The 13786-nt window shown below is 48.8% G+C and overlaps 1 protein-coding gene across 3 annotated transcripts in view; it reads right to left on the reverse strand.

The window, feature by feature from the left end:
- Positions 1–13530, reverse strand: part of CERT1 (ceramide transporter 1) — an 83312-nt gene extending 69782 nt beyond the window's left edge. For 2 of the 3 annotated variants that reach the window (XM_073584095.1, XM_073584096.1), the window contains exons 1-2: positions 13190–13529; positions 3995–4129 (exon numbers count right to left, since the gene is read on the reverse strand). In XM_073584095.1, coding sequence (XP_073440196.1) covers positions 3995–4129; positions 13190–13399 — 345 coding nt within the window. In that variant the 5' untranslated portion in view covers positions 13400–13529. Of the gene's footprint in view, positions 1–3994; positions 4130–13189 lie in introns of all 3 variants that reach the window. The other variant, XM_073584097.1, reaches the window with a different exon arrangement.
- Between the last annotated feature and the right edge of the window lie 256 nt (positions 13531–13786).

A 13786-nucleotide genomic window follows, 5' to 3' on the forward strand; every position in this document is an offset into this window, starting at 1 on the left:
CCTGAAATACTAGTCCCAGTAGTCTGCTTTACACTGACTGGTATACCATTCAGCATCACAGTCGCCAGCATTATTTAAGCCTGTGAGGCTGCGAGTTCGAGTCTTCTGACTTGTGGTCAGACAGGGAAGTGGCAATACTGACCCCAAAATGTAGTCACATTGCATGTAGTCATCATGTAGTGAAACAAATACAGATGAAAAAGACAGTAACAAACTGATGTAACATATCGGTCAAGTATAAATTCACCCGTAAAAAGGGAAACAGACAGCAGGTTCTTGGTGCCTAAACCACGGGCAGAATGATCAAGTGATCTGTGTCTACAGCATCCACTGTCTAAAATGTTGCAGCATTTCATATTAGAATATACATGGCGGCAATAACGGAGCGGGTCTTAGGTTCACACCCTACTGGGGTTGGCGCAGTAGGAATCAGCTGTCAGGTTCCTATTAAAGCCAAATGGCCTGTGTTTAGTATGGTGCTTATTTTTAGGCACATAGGCGGATAATTGGTGCAGAATTTGCATCAAGCCACACATGATTCACAGGCCGTACAATACTACAAGAGCTCCATTGTGTCATGGCTCAGTTATCGGCCCCAAGACTAACACAGGGCGGAGCACACACATCTCACTATCCTAGAAATGCCAGGAATTTCACCAGCAAATGAAAAATCCTTAGGGTTCTTATCGTCATTTTGCAAGAGGAAATCCAGCTGTGATCAAAGTCAGCTGCTCCTCATGTGACCGGCACGCCACAAGCCAAATTATTATTTCAGCATGCTCTTCAGTGTTCTCCTGCATGAGGACATTCCTCTGTGCACCACCCTACCATAGTCAACAACCCAATGTATTCTTTATAAGCAGATATTAGACAAATGTGGGATAAATCCACAGATTTTGGCACGATCAGGACATCTAATAATGCACATTTGGGTTACCCAACTTTGGAATTTTGGCTGTCGATATGCCAGATTCATAGTTCTTAAAGAGAAATACGATGCTTGTGCACCTTTTTCTACCACACCTTTTCCTTCCGATCAACTTTCCATTAATATGCTTGGATGCAGCACTCTGAACAGCCAGTGTCTTCAGCAATGACCTTTTGTGGATTACCCTCCTTGTGGAGCGTCAATGACTGCCTTCTGGACATCTGTCAAGTCAGCAGTCTTCCCCATGATTGTGGAGCCTACTGAAACAGACTAAGGGACCTTTTTAAACGCTTAGGAAGCCTTTGCAGGTGTTTTTGCTAATTATTCTAATTTAGTGAGATGATGACTTTTGGGTTTTCACTGGCTGTAAGTCATAATCATCAAAATTAACAGAAATAAACACTTGAAATAGATCACTGTTTGTAATGACTATATAGTTTCAGTTTTTTCACTGAAGAACTGAAATAAACTTTTTGATGATATTCTAATTTTGTGAGAAGCACCTGTAGCAAAGCGTTTTCAAGCTGCCCTTTCCTCAGTTCGAAATGTAATTAAGAAATGGCAGTAAACAGGAACAGTGGAGGTCAAGACAAAGTCTGGAAGGCCAAGCTAAATTTCAGTGAGCTGCTCGTAGGATCGCTAGAAAGTCAAATCAGAACCCCTGCTTGACTGCAAAAGACCTTCTGAAAGATTTCGCAGACACTGGAGTTTTGGTGCATTGTTCTACTATACAGAGACACCTTTACAAACATGGCCTTCATGGAAGTCATCAGAAGAAAACATCTCCTGCATCCTCACCATAGCATTCAGAGTCAGAAGTATGCATAAGAACAAACACCACATGCAGGTGCGGGGGACTCAAACATATTAGGCCAGGTTCACATTGCGTATAACCAGCCCGTTCAACGCATAGCATAACGCAATCCTGTTACGCTACACCTGCTAGTGCTGATGATTCACCAGCGCTAGCGGTGACGGAGCCTCAGACGCTGCAGCCCACGTCCGAGGCTCCATCACTGAATGAAGACACATCGCGAACGCGTGCCGCTTTACAGCATGCGTCGCGATGTGCCTGACAATGGAGGGCAATGGCAGCGTTAATGGACTGCCTAAACGTAATGTCAACCAAGCCTTATTCGAGCACGCGGAAGACACTCGGTTAGCACCAGAGCATGCTTGCTCGTCACTACACAATAGAGTACCTCAAAAGATGCAAGCTGAAGATTTTATAATGGCTACCACAGTCCCCTGATCTGATCATTGAAAATCTGAGACTCGACCTAAAAATAGCAGTGCATGCAAAACGACCGAGGACTGCCTCAGAACTAGAAGAATTTTCCATGAGAAAACAAAAAGCAAAAAACACAAATATCCTGAACTAAAAGTAAAAAATATACTGCAAATAATGCATAAAGGTATTTTCCATGGAAGAATGGCCGATAATCCATCAAACAAGAATTGAAAGACTCCTGGTTGGCTACAGAAAGTGTTTACAACTTGTGGTACTTTAAAAAGGGGTGCTACTAGGTACTAACCATGCAGAGTGCCCAAACTTTTGCATCTGCCCATTTTTCTTTTTGGAATTTTTAAAACGTAAAAGATGAAAACATTTATTCTTATGCCTTAAATACAAAGGAAATGTGTTCTCTAACTTTAGCCCTTTTAGAGATCATTTCATCTTCAACTTAACTGTTCACAATTACAGTCATTTTGACCAGGGGTGCACAAACCTTTACATGCCACTATGTTTCACTGCCTGCACAGGAAATATAGGGGTATTGTGGCAGTATGTGCATCACGCACTGTTACTATTTACCAGTCTGTGGTCACAGGGTAGCTGCAGACTATTTCTCAGCTCGGAAAAATCAGCTTTCTAGACTTCTTTCGTAGTGACTTATTAGATCGGACAAATCATCTAAAGAGGACAAAATGAGAAGATGAATAGGCACCATTTCTGTATTTTTGTCTTACTCATTGCAAACCTGTGTCTTCTTTTGCAAAATTAATACAAATCTGCAAAAGCACAGCCTATTTCATTGAGCTTTGCACAACTGCATCATTTCGGACATGGCATCAATGCTCAGATCCTTTAATAGGGGCAAGTTCTGTGTGACACTAGAATGAATGGAGATTTGGGTGCACACAGGGTCGCTACAAACAAGCAGATCACAGGCAGGAATGGTCATGAGAGCACAGGACTTGAGCTGCTGCAGGCCCTGTGTATGTAGTTACTACAGGAGACCCTTTCAGATCCAGTAAGGGGGTCTCCCCTTCTTATAGCTTGGCCTTAAGTGGGCTGCATAAAAAACAGAGAACGCTGCGATAATTCGGGCCATGGAGGCACGGCGAGACGTGATGTATGGAAACAGTCGTTGTGTAATGAAAACAGTGAATACAATAGTGAGACCCTAAGAATGGTGGTGACGACTTATTTAAATGGGGGAAGACTGTATTTGCTTTACAGAAATGATCATAAAAAGGAACAGAGCTTAGAAACCAAGACAAAGCCTGTAATAGCTGCTTTCCAAACAAACCACTTCATTAACTCCTTATAAAAGGCAGCTACCGGGGTGGTGGAGATTTACATTTAATGCGCTGCTGATGAAACATCACCCGGGAAGGCAGCTATTCAAGTGTCAGACTAATCCCAGAGAGCTTACTGCCCCATGACCCCTACATCAACAGGATAATCAGCTGGACCCATGTATATAGTCACACATTATGACACATCAAGTCACGGGTATCGTGGAGAAAATGTGCCCCCAACCGAACAGAAACCACTACTTCAGTCCCAGCTAAGAAATTTAGGAATTGATAGACCAAAGGCCCTTAAGCAGCAATATTTTTTTTTAAGTATGCAATACAGTATACTATACAATTACCATACAGTGAAAAAAAACCGAATGCTATCAGTTTTCTTTTTTTTCCCCCCTTATTTGGACCCTATGGGTGACATATACCACTATCACTACAGAGCAGGCTATGCTGCAGCCTATAGGAGGTATATGTAAGGAGGTCCACCTAAGCCATACTGGGGAAATTCAGATTGGCCAAAGCAACACTTACCGTAATAACGGCCTTGCTGAGACATATGGAGCCCCTGCATCCATATTCAGTCTCATCCTCGGATTTGTAGTAGCTTAAGGTATTGCTTTTTAGGATAACCCATCGATCCTGCCAGCCATGTATGTAGTTGGTCCACTAGAAATGTAAAAAGATATAACATTTATATTTAAGAATCAAGAAACCAAGTTCTGTACATAGAGACATCAAGGTGAATTTATCATAAACAGGATCTGTCACATGATAACCATGTGGAAACAGAGGCATAAATTGGAGAAAATCTGCACATTCAAAGGGTGAGTAACTAGTTTATAACATTCCCTACTATAGGGATAACTCTGTAATATCCCGAGTAAAGTGCATGTGTAATCTACGGGTGCAGACCTCCCCTCTGCTTCATGTTTGCCAAGTGGCGGTGCGCTCCCGATGCTTGCCAGGTGGCAGCTATGTTTCTGTAATGTCCAAGATTAACTGACCGTTTCAGAGCTACGCTTGCAAACTCCATAGCACAGAGATTGTAAGCGCTTTGCCCCTTGTATAGGAGACTGGCCACTTCTGATAGATTGTAGAATTGGCTGGTAACCAGGAGTACAGATGATGGCAGTGATGGTCAGCGCCCATCTCTTCCTATGATTGTTGTATATCACAACAATCTCCTGCAGCAGCTCATCCCCAGAGTTAGGGAGACACAGGCTGACTTTCACTGCCATCATCTATACTCCAAAGGAGTACATTCTGATATCAATGCAGTTGAGGACAGGCCAATATACTGGAGAAAAGCAGAGGTTTGGAAGCCACGTTCCCAGTCAGTCAGTCAACGCTGCGTACATCCGCAGCGTCCAGATGTTACAGCATAGTGGATGGGATTTCAAGAAATTCCATGTCCACTATGCATCCACAGACGCCTGCGGATCACCCGCGGAGGCGGACATGCAGCATGTCAGTTTATCTTGCAGAGACACGAGCCTCCGCAAGATAAGTCTTGCTCGTACAATGTATTGGACGCGGTGATATCGCAGAGTTCAATGAACACATGCATAATCACTTGCATTCAAAAGCCGGCAGCACTGTAGATGCAGCGAACTTGTGCTGCATCCAAAGCTCTGCCAATTATTGACCGTGTGCACCAGGCCTTAAGCTTTTTGGTCCTTACAGAAATGAAGACAAACCCGAAATAAATTATTTGCAGAACTTCAGAACTTTCCATACTGGTTACAGGGAATCTGTCACCTCCTGGGACGAATATAATGTATTAATATGGGCATACAGGTAATCGAAATGGTACACTGGTCCTATCTGTATGTCTGATATTAATGGTCTTGTTGCAGAGAAATGTTATATTCTGTCTTTCTGTTAAGGATTTCTTCCAAGCTCAGGGGTGTGCGGTGCCTGGAACAAATCCCTGCCTCCTGTCTACATTGTAAAACTACCCCCTCCTATCAGCGTCAGTTGTGGTCCCAGAATCCTGCGCCCTGCACTCCCTCAGAAATACATACCTCATCCTCCCTTCTATGGGCACTGCATTCAGGGATCTTCTGCGCAGGTGCCGCCCGTTGACTTCTGCTCCAGTGACATCCGGTGTGTGTGCCAATAAGTTGCTCTCCCCACTTCCTCCCTGCATTGTCATTCTCATGTACACATGGTTCCTAGCGATGACTGTGCAGGGAAGAAGTGGGGAGAGTATATTATCGGGGTGCACACCGGAGGTCACAGCGACTCGCCAATGTCTGCACAGAGGATCCCTGAATGCAGTGCCCATAGAAGGGATGATGAGGTATGTATTTCTGAGGGAGAGTAGAGTGCAGGCACGGGATTCCGGGGCCACAACTGACGCAGATAGGAGGGGGGTAGCATTACAATTAAGACAAGGGGCAGGGGTTTCTTCCAGGCACCACACACCCCTGAGCCTGGAAGAAATCATCAACAAAGAAGGAATATAACATTTCTCCACAACAAGACCATTAATATGAGGCAGACAGGTAGGAGTGGTGCAACATTTCTATTACCTGTATGCCCATATTAATGGGTCATATACATCCGGGGGGGGGGGTGTTACAGATTCCCTTTAACCAGTATGGAAAATTCTGCAAATAATTTATTACGAGATTTGTCTTCATTCCAGTAAGGACAAAAAAAAAAAAAAAAGGGGGGGGGGGGTTACAGATTCCCTTTAAAAACAGTCAAAATAGTAATAAAGAAGATGAGACAGCCCTTTTAAGTCATTCTACTTTTCCTATTGGTGAACACTGCAGCCAGTATCACACTTGCTTATCTTTAAAGGCAGTAATAACGTAAATTTCTGATTATATTTTTCATTCCAGTTGTGACATGTGCACAATTTTGTATGAAACCTGGCAGACAGGTCAGAGAGGGACACACCAGAGGGGGATGAGATCCGGTAATACTTGTATCCCATGCTGTTCAGCAACTTTCCTTTACAACCTACCAATCAGCCACGTAACATTATAAGACAATACACCACATGGAGGCTAATATTTAAATCCGGTACTTCAGGGATAAATATTGCAAAATTACTGCAGGTCTATTAGTAGGTTATAAAAGCACAGCGACGGCAATATGATTGGGGATACAATACAACCATTGGTGCTGCTGGAGCACAGATTTTGGACACCATCGAACTCTTATTTATGGTCAATTGTGGAGACGACTCATCAGCTCTTCTGACGTTGGACACTTATTTGGAACAATTCCCATCATTGACAAATTTTTTTTTTTTTTTTAATACATTTCCAAAAAAATAAAGAAATAACAGAGGAAGGCTAATGCAGATCTCTAATAAAAGCTGTTCGAGAATTTTTAATTTTATGGGTAACCTAAGCAATTACAAATAAAATGCAATGGACACCTGCTGATGACTTTCTGAGCATTCATACCAACATTCACTCACAGTTATTGCCTTTTGTGAACATCATGGGATAAATCATCGCTGCTCGGCAGAACATTGCCCCATATGAACAGCAACATGGAACCTGCAATAATGTAACTGTATGGAGACAGATGTCGCTCATTCGCACGTGCTGGCGATGACCGATGAATGGAAATGGAAGAAAACAACTTATCGGTGCTCCGTACAGCAGGTTATCACACCCGTAAGAGTTTAAACAGACAGGTCAGGAGATCCGGAGCGACAACCGCCACATGACCGCCTCTTCTGACCAACTATATAGGCAGGTCATTTCTATGGAGAGAGAAATAAGCGGCTGCCACATATCTGACGTTGATTACTTCATGGAAATGGGATTATAACCTGACCAGTCTGATGGCCGTCTCTCCAGGCCGGTCCTTGTCGTCTACCATACCACTCATCAGCAAGGTCTGCTGAAGCAGCGACTGGATCCTCCCATCAGATCACTACAGCTAAAACCTCATTTACACACACATTTATATAAACAGATCATTTAGTCTTCATAATTAGTGGCAATTGTCCTGAAAGAATACCTTTCAGCTCAGTGGGGCTCATTTACACAATATGTGAATGAAACAGACAGCCGATGCATGGCCGTTCAATAACCTGCATAGATGATCTCACAGAACAATCAGTAACAGATCGTCCTGTGCACAGAAAAGGTCATTGTTCTTTGTACTTACAGAAGACAATGTGCGGCCAAGAACAATGATTTTTAAAGGGGCTTTTTTTGTCAGGCGGCTTCGTCCTACAAACTATTTATAAGCACATGTAGCTCTTTCAAAGGAAAAGTCCAGTCCATTCCTCTGTTACTGAGAAATCAGTGTTTGAATGGATCTGTAAATGAAGCACAAGAGCAATCTGGGCATGGCAGCTCTTCACAAGCCTCTGTCACTCCAGTTCTCCTGACTGACCGCTTCTCCGCTTGAAGTTGCACAGCAGAGAGGCAGTCAGCAAAGCAAAATGCAGTAGCACTGGACGTGGAATTAGAGCTGGAGTGACAGAGGCTTTAGATATGCAAATAAGGCTGAAGAGCTATTTGTAGATCAATGCAGAAAATGTTTTTTTAATGGAAGAACGGACTGATCGTGTAAACGTTATCTCTGGACTTGTCTTTGAAAAAGCTACATGCACATATAAATAGTTAGGGGCGTGAAATCCTGCTGAAAGATCCCCTTTAAGGGAGTTTAAAAAAGTATTTGACCCTATGAACGAGCGATTTGCTTGTTTGTTAGGGCCCCATCACACATAGCGACTCCGCGATCCCGACAACGATATCAACTTGTCAGGATCGCTGGTGAGTTGCTACATGATCGCTGGTGATCAGCACCAGCGACGCCGAGCGTGCGGCGTCGCTGTGTACTTTAGTTACCAGCGCGCTGATGCAGGGAGCTGGTAACTAAGGTACACATTGGGTTTCTAAGTGACGCACGCCTCTTAGAAGCCCGATGTGTACCTTGGTTACCAGCTCCGGTGCTTAGAAACCCTGCGTTTACCTTAGTTACCAGCTGATCGCTGGTCTCCCGCCTGTCACACGCAGCGATGCGTGCTGGCCAGCGGGAGACCAGCGATCTCCCACCTGTCACACGCAGCGATGCGTGCTGGCCAGCGGGAGACCAGCGATCAAAAAATGTCCTGGCTGTTCCAGGACGATCAGCGATACCCAGCAGGGGGGCCGGTCGCTGGTCAGTGTCACACACAGCGATCTCGCTGGTGAGATCGCTGTTGCGTCACAAAAATTGTGACTCAGCAGCGAGATCGCTGTGTGTGTGACGGGGGCTTTAGTTGACTGGCAGCCCTGTTAACACTGGCATATTAAGAAACAGTGAGTCCTAGGAACACACTTTGATGATAATCAGCCAGTGTACACGCACAGCAAGGCTGTTCTCACAGTCCATCTCCAGTGACCATGCACAGACGAGGACTCTAGGCCCGACTGCCGGGTGTTTCATCTGGAGCCAAATCCCTCATATACACCTTATGAGGAACATAGGTCAGGAGACTTGGTGGTCGTGTTAGGTATTCAGATACGAGAACTGTCAGGAAACACGGCCATGTTATACCAGGCTTATAACAGTTGTCTAGCCCTCCCAGCATCTTGTGCTCCCTCCCTGTTTACAGGCTACAGCAGTGTCATTGATTGGCTGCAGCGGTGATGTACACAGTGGTTGTGATGTCCCCACTGAAGTCTGTAAACAATCACTGGAGCAGCAGTGGAAGAGCCGGCACTGGACCAGGTGGAATGGGAGAGTATTAGCTCTTATTTTAACCAAGCGATGATGCCCAACGAGGTGAAACATTGCTCTTCTTGGAAACCCCTTTTTAAGAATGTTGGATCAAGTTTCTGGTAGCAAAAAAAAAAAAAAAGCAGATTTTATCAGATCAAGTGGCCATTTATACAAACCAAATTTGGTCTGACTGGTAAGATATCTGTATAAGGCCGGGGTCACACTTGCGAAAACTCGCACAAGTCTCGCTACCTGGCACTCGGGACCGGAGTGTGGGGTTAATGTATTTCTGTGCAGCTGAGCACTCCGGTCCCGAGTATTGAGACGCGAGACCCCGGCCTAAAGGAGCCCATAGGCCATGTGCACAAGACGTCCTTTTCAGGCTCATACGCTGTATCCTGAGAGAAAAAGTTCTACAGACTAAGAATGAACATATGCTTCTCAATGTAAAAATGACTTAATGGTCAGACGTTCAGGGGACTTTTGCTTCTTTTAACCACTTCAGGTTTCTAAAGACGTGAAGCGGTTAATAGAACTGTCCCGATCTTTCATCAAGAGTCCTCTGCTTCGAAGATGCTTACTAGTTTATACATCACAAATAACAAAAAAAAGCTGGTGGCCAAAGACTATGCAAAAAGCGCTCAGAAAAAAAGGGGCTTAAGACAAAAGATGTCAGCGTGCCGTGTCCTAAACTCCTGAAATACTGGCTGGGTTTCTGTGTATCTACAAGACACTGTGCGCCCATACAACACAATCCTATGTGTAAGCGGGAATTGGTCGGGTAGATGGCAACAGCCAGGAAGGAAGTGACCACATCCTGGTGGTCCTCACATCACACATGAAAAACACTGCCTGGATATCACCCCCTGACATCAAACCCTTGCGTGATCCGCAGGCGAAAGGAGAAATAACGCACTCAATTATTTATTGCCAACCAACTGTGCAAAGGTCACAGAAAGAGGCTGGCATAATCTGGGCAGTGCCACGGCGCCTCCATTCACAAACATCACCCCAATTCTGTATAGTAAGCAGCTGGGATACAAACACGAAGCGCCTGCTGCTCCAACCACTGCTGACATTTCCTGCGAGGAGACGCTGCTTTTAGTGCAGACACACCCAAGTGGACTTGAGAAATTCCAAACCCTTCTATTAGGACATCTGATGATTTCCAAGTGTAGAGGGGAGGGCGGCACACAACATCCTCTCACTATCACAGGGCAGGCCTGGAGAGCTCACACATCGGCACAACACAGCAGTCTGGCAGAGGCTGCACCCTGACTGTAGAGTAATGCTGGACATGGCGTCCACAGAACCTGCTGGCGGACCAGGACTGACTATCCTCTGAACTGCACCGGAAGGTGTGGGATCCACACGACACAAGACGGCTAAAAGCATTGGCTTTCCTATGAGAATATTTCCACACTTCATCAGAACTGAGCACAAACCGATCATTAGGGCTCACTCACATGTCCTTGCCATTTGGTCTGTGCCCGGATTTGGCTGCGGGTCTCAAAACCAGCATCATATATATTTCTATGGGGCTGCCACGCTCTTTTTGGAGAGCCACGGCCAGTCCGGGCACAGGCCAATTCATACAGACGTTTGAATGGGCCTTTATCTCTGATTCCATTCAATAGTAAACCATCAGCTTAGTACTAATACACCCCTACATAGAGCCGTCTACACCTGCGGAGGGGATCAAGTGGTGATGAGGAAAACCCACACTATTCCCTGAGCCATCATGGCTGACAAAGGCTGTGAGGCCAGAGGATGCCACAGTCAGTGCTTGGTCACACTGCAGTTTTCAAGGGTAAAAAATGTTGCAACAGCAAAGTGAAGATTTCTGACATCTCATGCACACGTTGTTTATTTTTTTTCCTTGCAGATTTGTAGGAGTTTCATATCTGTGCCGTGTCAATTCTTTCAGCATTTTCCACCGATTGCAAAGAAAAAAAACCCCCGAGAGTAAAAGTGCATCAAAACCATGTGTACGGTATTTTACGTAGCGGTTTTCCTGCCAACACACTGGGTTTTGGTGTAGAAAAATCAGCAAATACTCAACGTGCGCACGGCCCCCTACGTAGAGCCTGTACCCTCGTCAGATGTGTGACCGGTGGAGGGGGTCACATAACATGCAGCAATATGTAAAAACACCCAAAAAGGGAAAGACGGTCAGAGGACCACATCATTGCTAACGATTAATATCCACGACCGCAGGACAAAGCCGTCAGGGCAAGATCTAATAAGGGCAGAGATGACGGCAAGAACACAGATCAATGCTAGTGACTCATGAGTGATGGGTGGAGGAGATATTAATAGAGGTGAAGGACAGGTCTCAGGTCCATGTAGAAGAGTCGACAATCAGGAACCAACGTTGGGTGATTCGCCCACTCGACACTTAGACCTCAGTGTAAATGTGGCGACAATCGCATGACGGGCGAGAGAAAAGTGGGTGATTGGGCAGATCAGGCGGCAAAAAAACAGTTATCTCGGCAGCACTTTGTCCAGGGAATATGCTGAAAATAAGGACGCCCCGCGGCACGCACACAGACTGGTGGGGGGGAGGACGCCCCGCGGCACGCACACAGACCGGTGGGGGGAGAGGACGCCCCGCGGCACGCACACAGACCGGTGGGGGGAGAGGACGCCCCGCGGCACGCACACAGAACGGTGGGGGGGGGGGGGGGAGGCCCCGCGGCACGCACACAGACCGGTGGGGGGGGGGACGCCCCGCGGCACGCACACAGACCGGTGGGGGGGGGGGGACGCCCCGCACACAGACCGGTGGGGGGGGGGGGGGACGCCCCGCGGCACGCACACAGACCGGAGGGGGGGGGACGCCCCGCGGCACGCACACAGACCGGTGGGGGGCGACGCCCCACGGCACGCACACAGACTGGTGGGGGGAGAGGACGCCCCGCGGCACGCACACAGACCGGTGGTGGGGGGGGGGGGGGGGAGGGAGGACGCCCCGCGGCACGCACACAGACCGGTGGGGGGGGGGGGGGAGGCCCCGCGGCACGCACACAGACCGGTGGGGGGGGGGGACGCCCCGCACACAGACCGGTGGGGGGGGACGCCCCGCGGCACGCACACAGACCGGTGGGGGGGGGGGGGGGGGGGGGACGCCCCGCGGCACGCACACAGACCGGAGGGGGGGGGGGGGGGGGGGGACGCCCCGCGGCACGCACACAGACCGGAGGGGGGGGACGCCCCGCGGCACGCACACAGACCGGTGGGGGGGGGGGGGGGGGGACGCCCCGCGGCACGCACACAGACCGGAGGGGGGGGACGCCCCGCGGCACGCACACAGACCGGTGGGGGGGGACGCCCCGCGGCACGCACACAGACCGGTGGGGGGGGGACGCCCCGCGGCACGCACACAGACCGGTGGGGGGGGACGCCCCACGGCACGCACACAGACCGGTGGGGGGGGACGCCCCACGGCACGCACACAGACCGGTGGGGGGAGAGGACGCCCCGCGGCATGTACACAGACCGGTGGGGGGAGAGGACGCCCCGCGGCCACTCGGGGGGAGAGGGCGCCTGCACCCCATCACTGCGGCTTTTGGTGTGTGATGTAGGGTTAGCACCTGCGGCTTCCTCTGGGGTCTATACACGAGGGTCCTCAGACTTATTTGCCCGGGGCCAGAAGTATCTAGTGACAAATAAAGGGACTATAATAAAGTTACACTTGTATTTGGGGGTCGGACCCAGCAGCGGATTCACCAGACGTCCTGCACAGCGGCCACAGACCAGATGAAGCCACATTACTGACCCACAGCGAAGCCTGCCCTACACCAGTGTCTCTGGAGCGGTCAGTCTGGTTGCTAGGGAAACACTGCCTAGCAACCATAGTATTCTCAGTAGCAACCAGTCATTGTCAGGTGGTCGGACAGGCGCCGGCCTGAGCCTACAGGACAGATCGTTATCGGCCGATATGATTGCACGGCTTGCCCTCCAGTCAGAGCTGAGCCGGCAGTAACCTGCCATCATGGGCTGCACTCTGCACACGGGGGGTCGGGCTCGGCGGGGGGCGCTCACCTTAGACAGGAGCCCGCACAGCTCCACGGGCGGCCCGGGCTCGGTCTCCAGGTCTTCCTCTGACCCCGAGGAGTTCCAGCTCTGGTTATCCGACATGAGCGGCTGCTCGGCGCGCTGCACGGCCCCGGGAACCAGGTTACAGGAAGCCTCCACGTAATCCTGCCGCCCGCCGCTCCGTGCGCCTCGCACTGCCCTCAGGTGAGTAAACATGCGACAGAATCGGGCAACAAACTAGCGAGAGCTCAACGCCGCCATGTTCTCCCCCAGACGTCACGGCCCTGTGGGAAGGCGGAGCCAGGGGACGCACAGCTTTACAGACAACCACGCCCTTTCTTTCTAACCCTCCCCCTCTACACAACCAACCATGGGCTGAAGTGACAGCCTAACCTGTCCGTCAAAGGCTCCGCCCACACATGCTCACGAAGGACGTTAGCTTCCATCCACGTCAGCCCTGGTGACGTCACCGCCGCTCCTGGTTCTCCCCAATCACATTCACAACAGAGCAATGGCCACTGGCCAGGAGTGTTTATAAGTGTGTGTCAGGATAAAGCCGGGCGCAGTGTACGCGACGGTGAGGCCGTGAGGCGCAGTTTACGC

This window comes from Dendrobates tinctorius, unplaced genomic scaffold (assembly GCF_039654945.1).
Source record: "Dendrobates tinctorius isolate UK_male_01 unplaced genomic scaffold, ASM3965494v1 ptg000083l, whole genome shotgun sequence".
Classification (NCBI taxonomy): domain Eukaryota; kingdom Metazoa; phylum Chordata; class Amphibia; order Anura; family Dendrobatidae; genus Dendrobates; species Dendrobates tinctorius.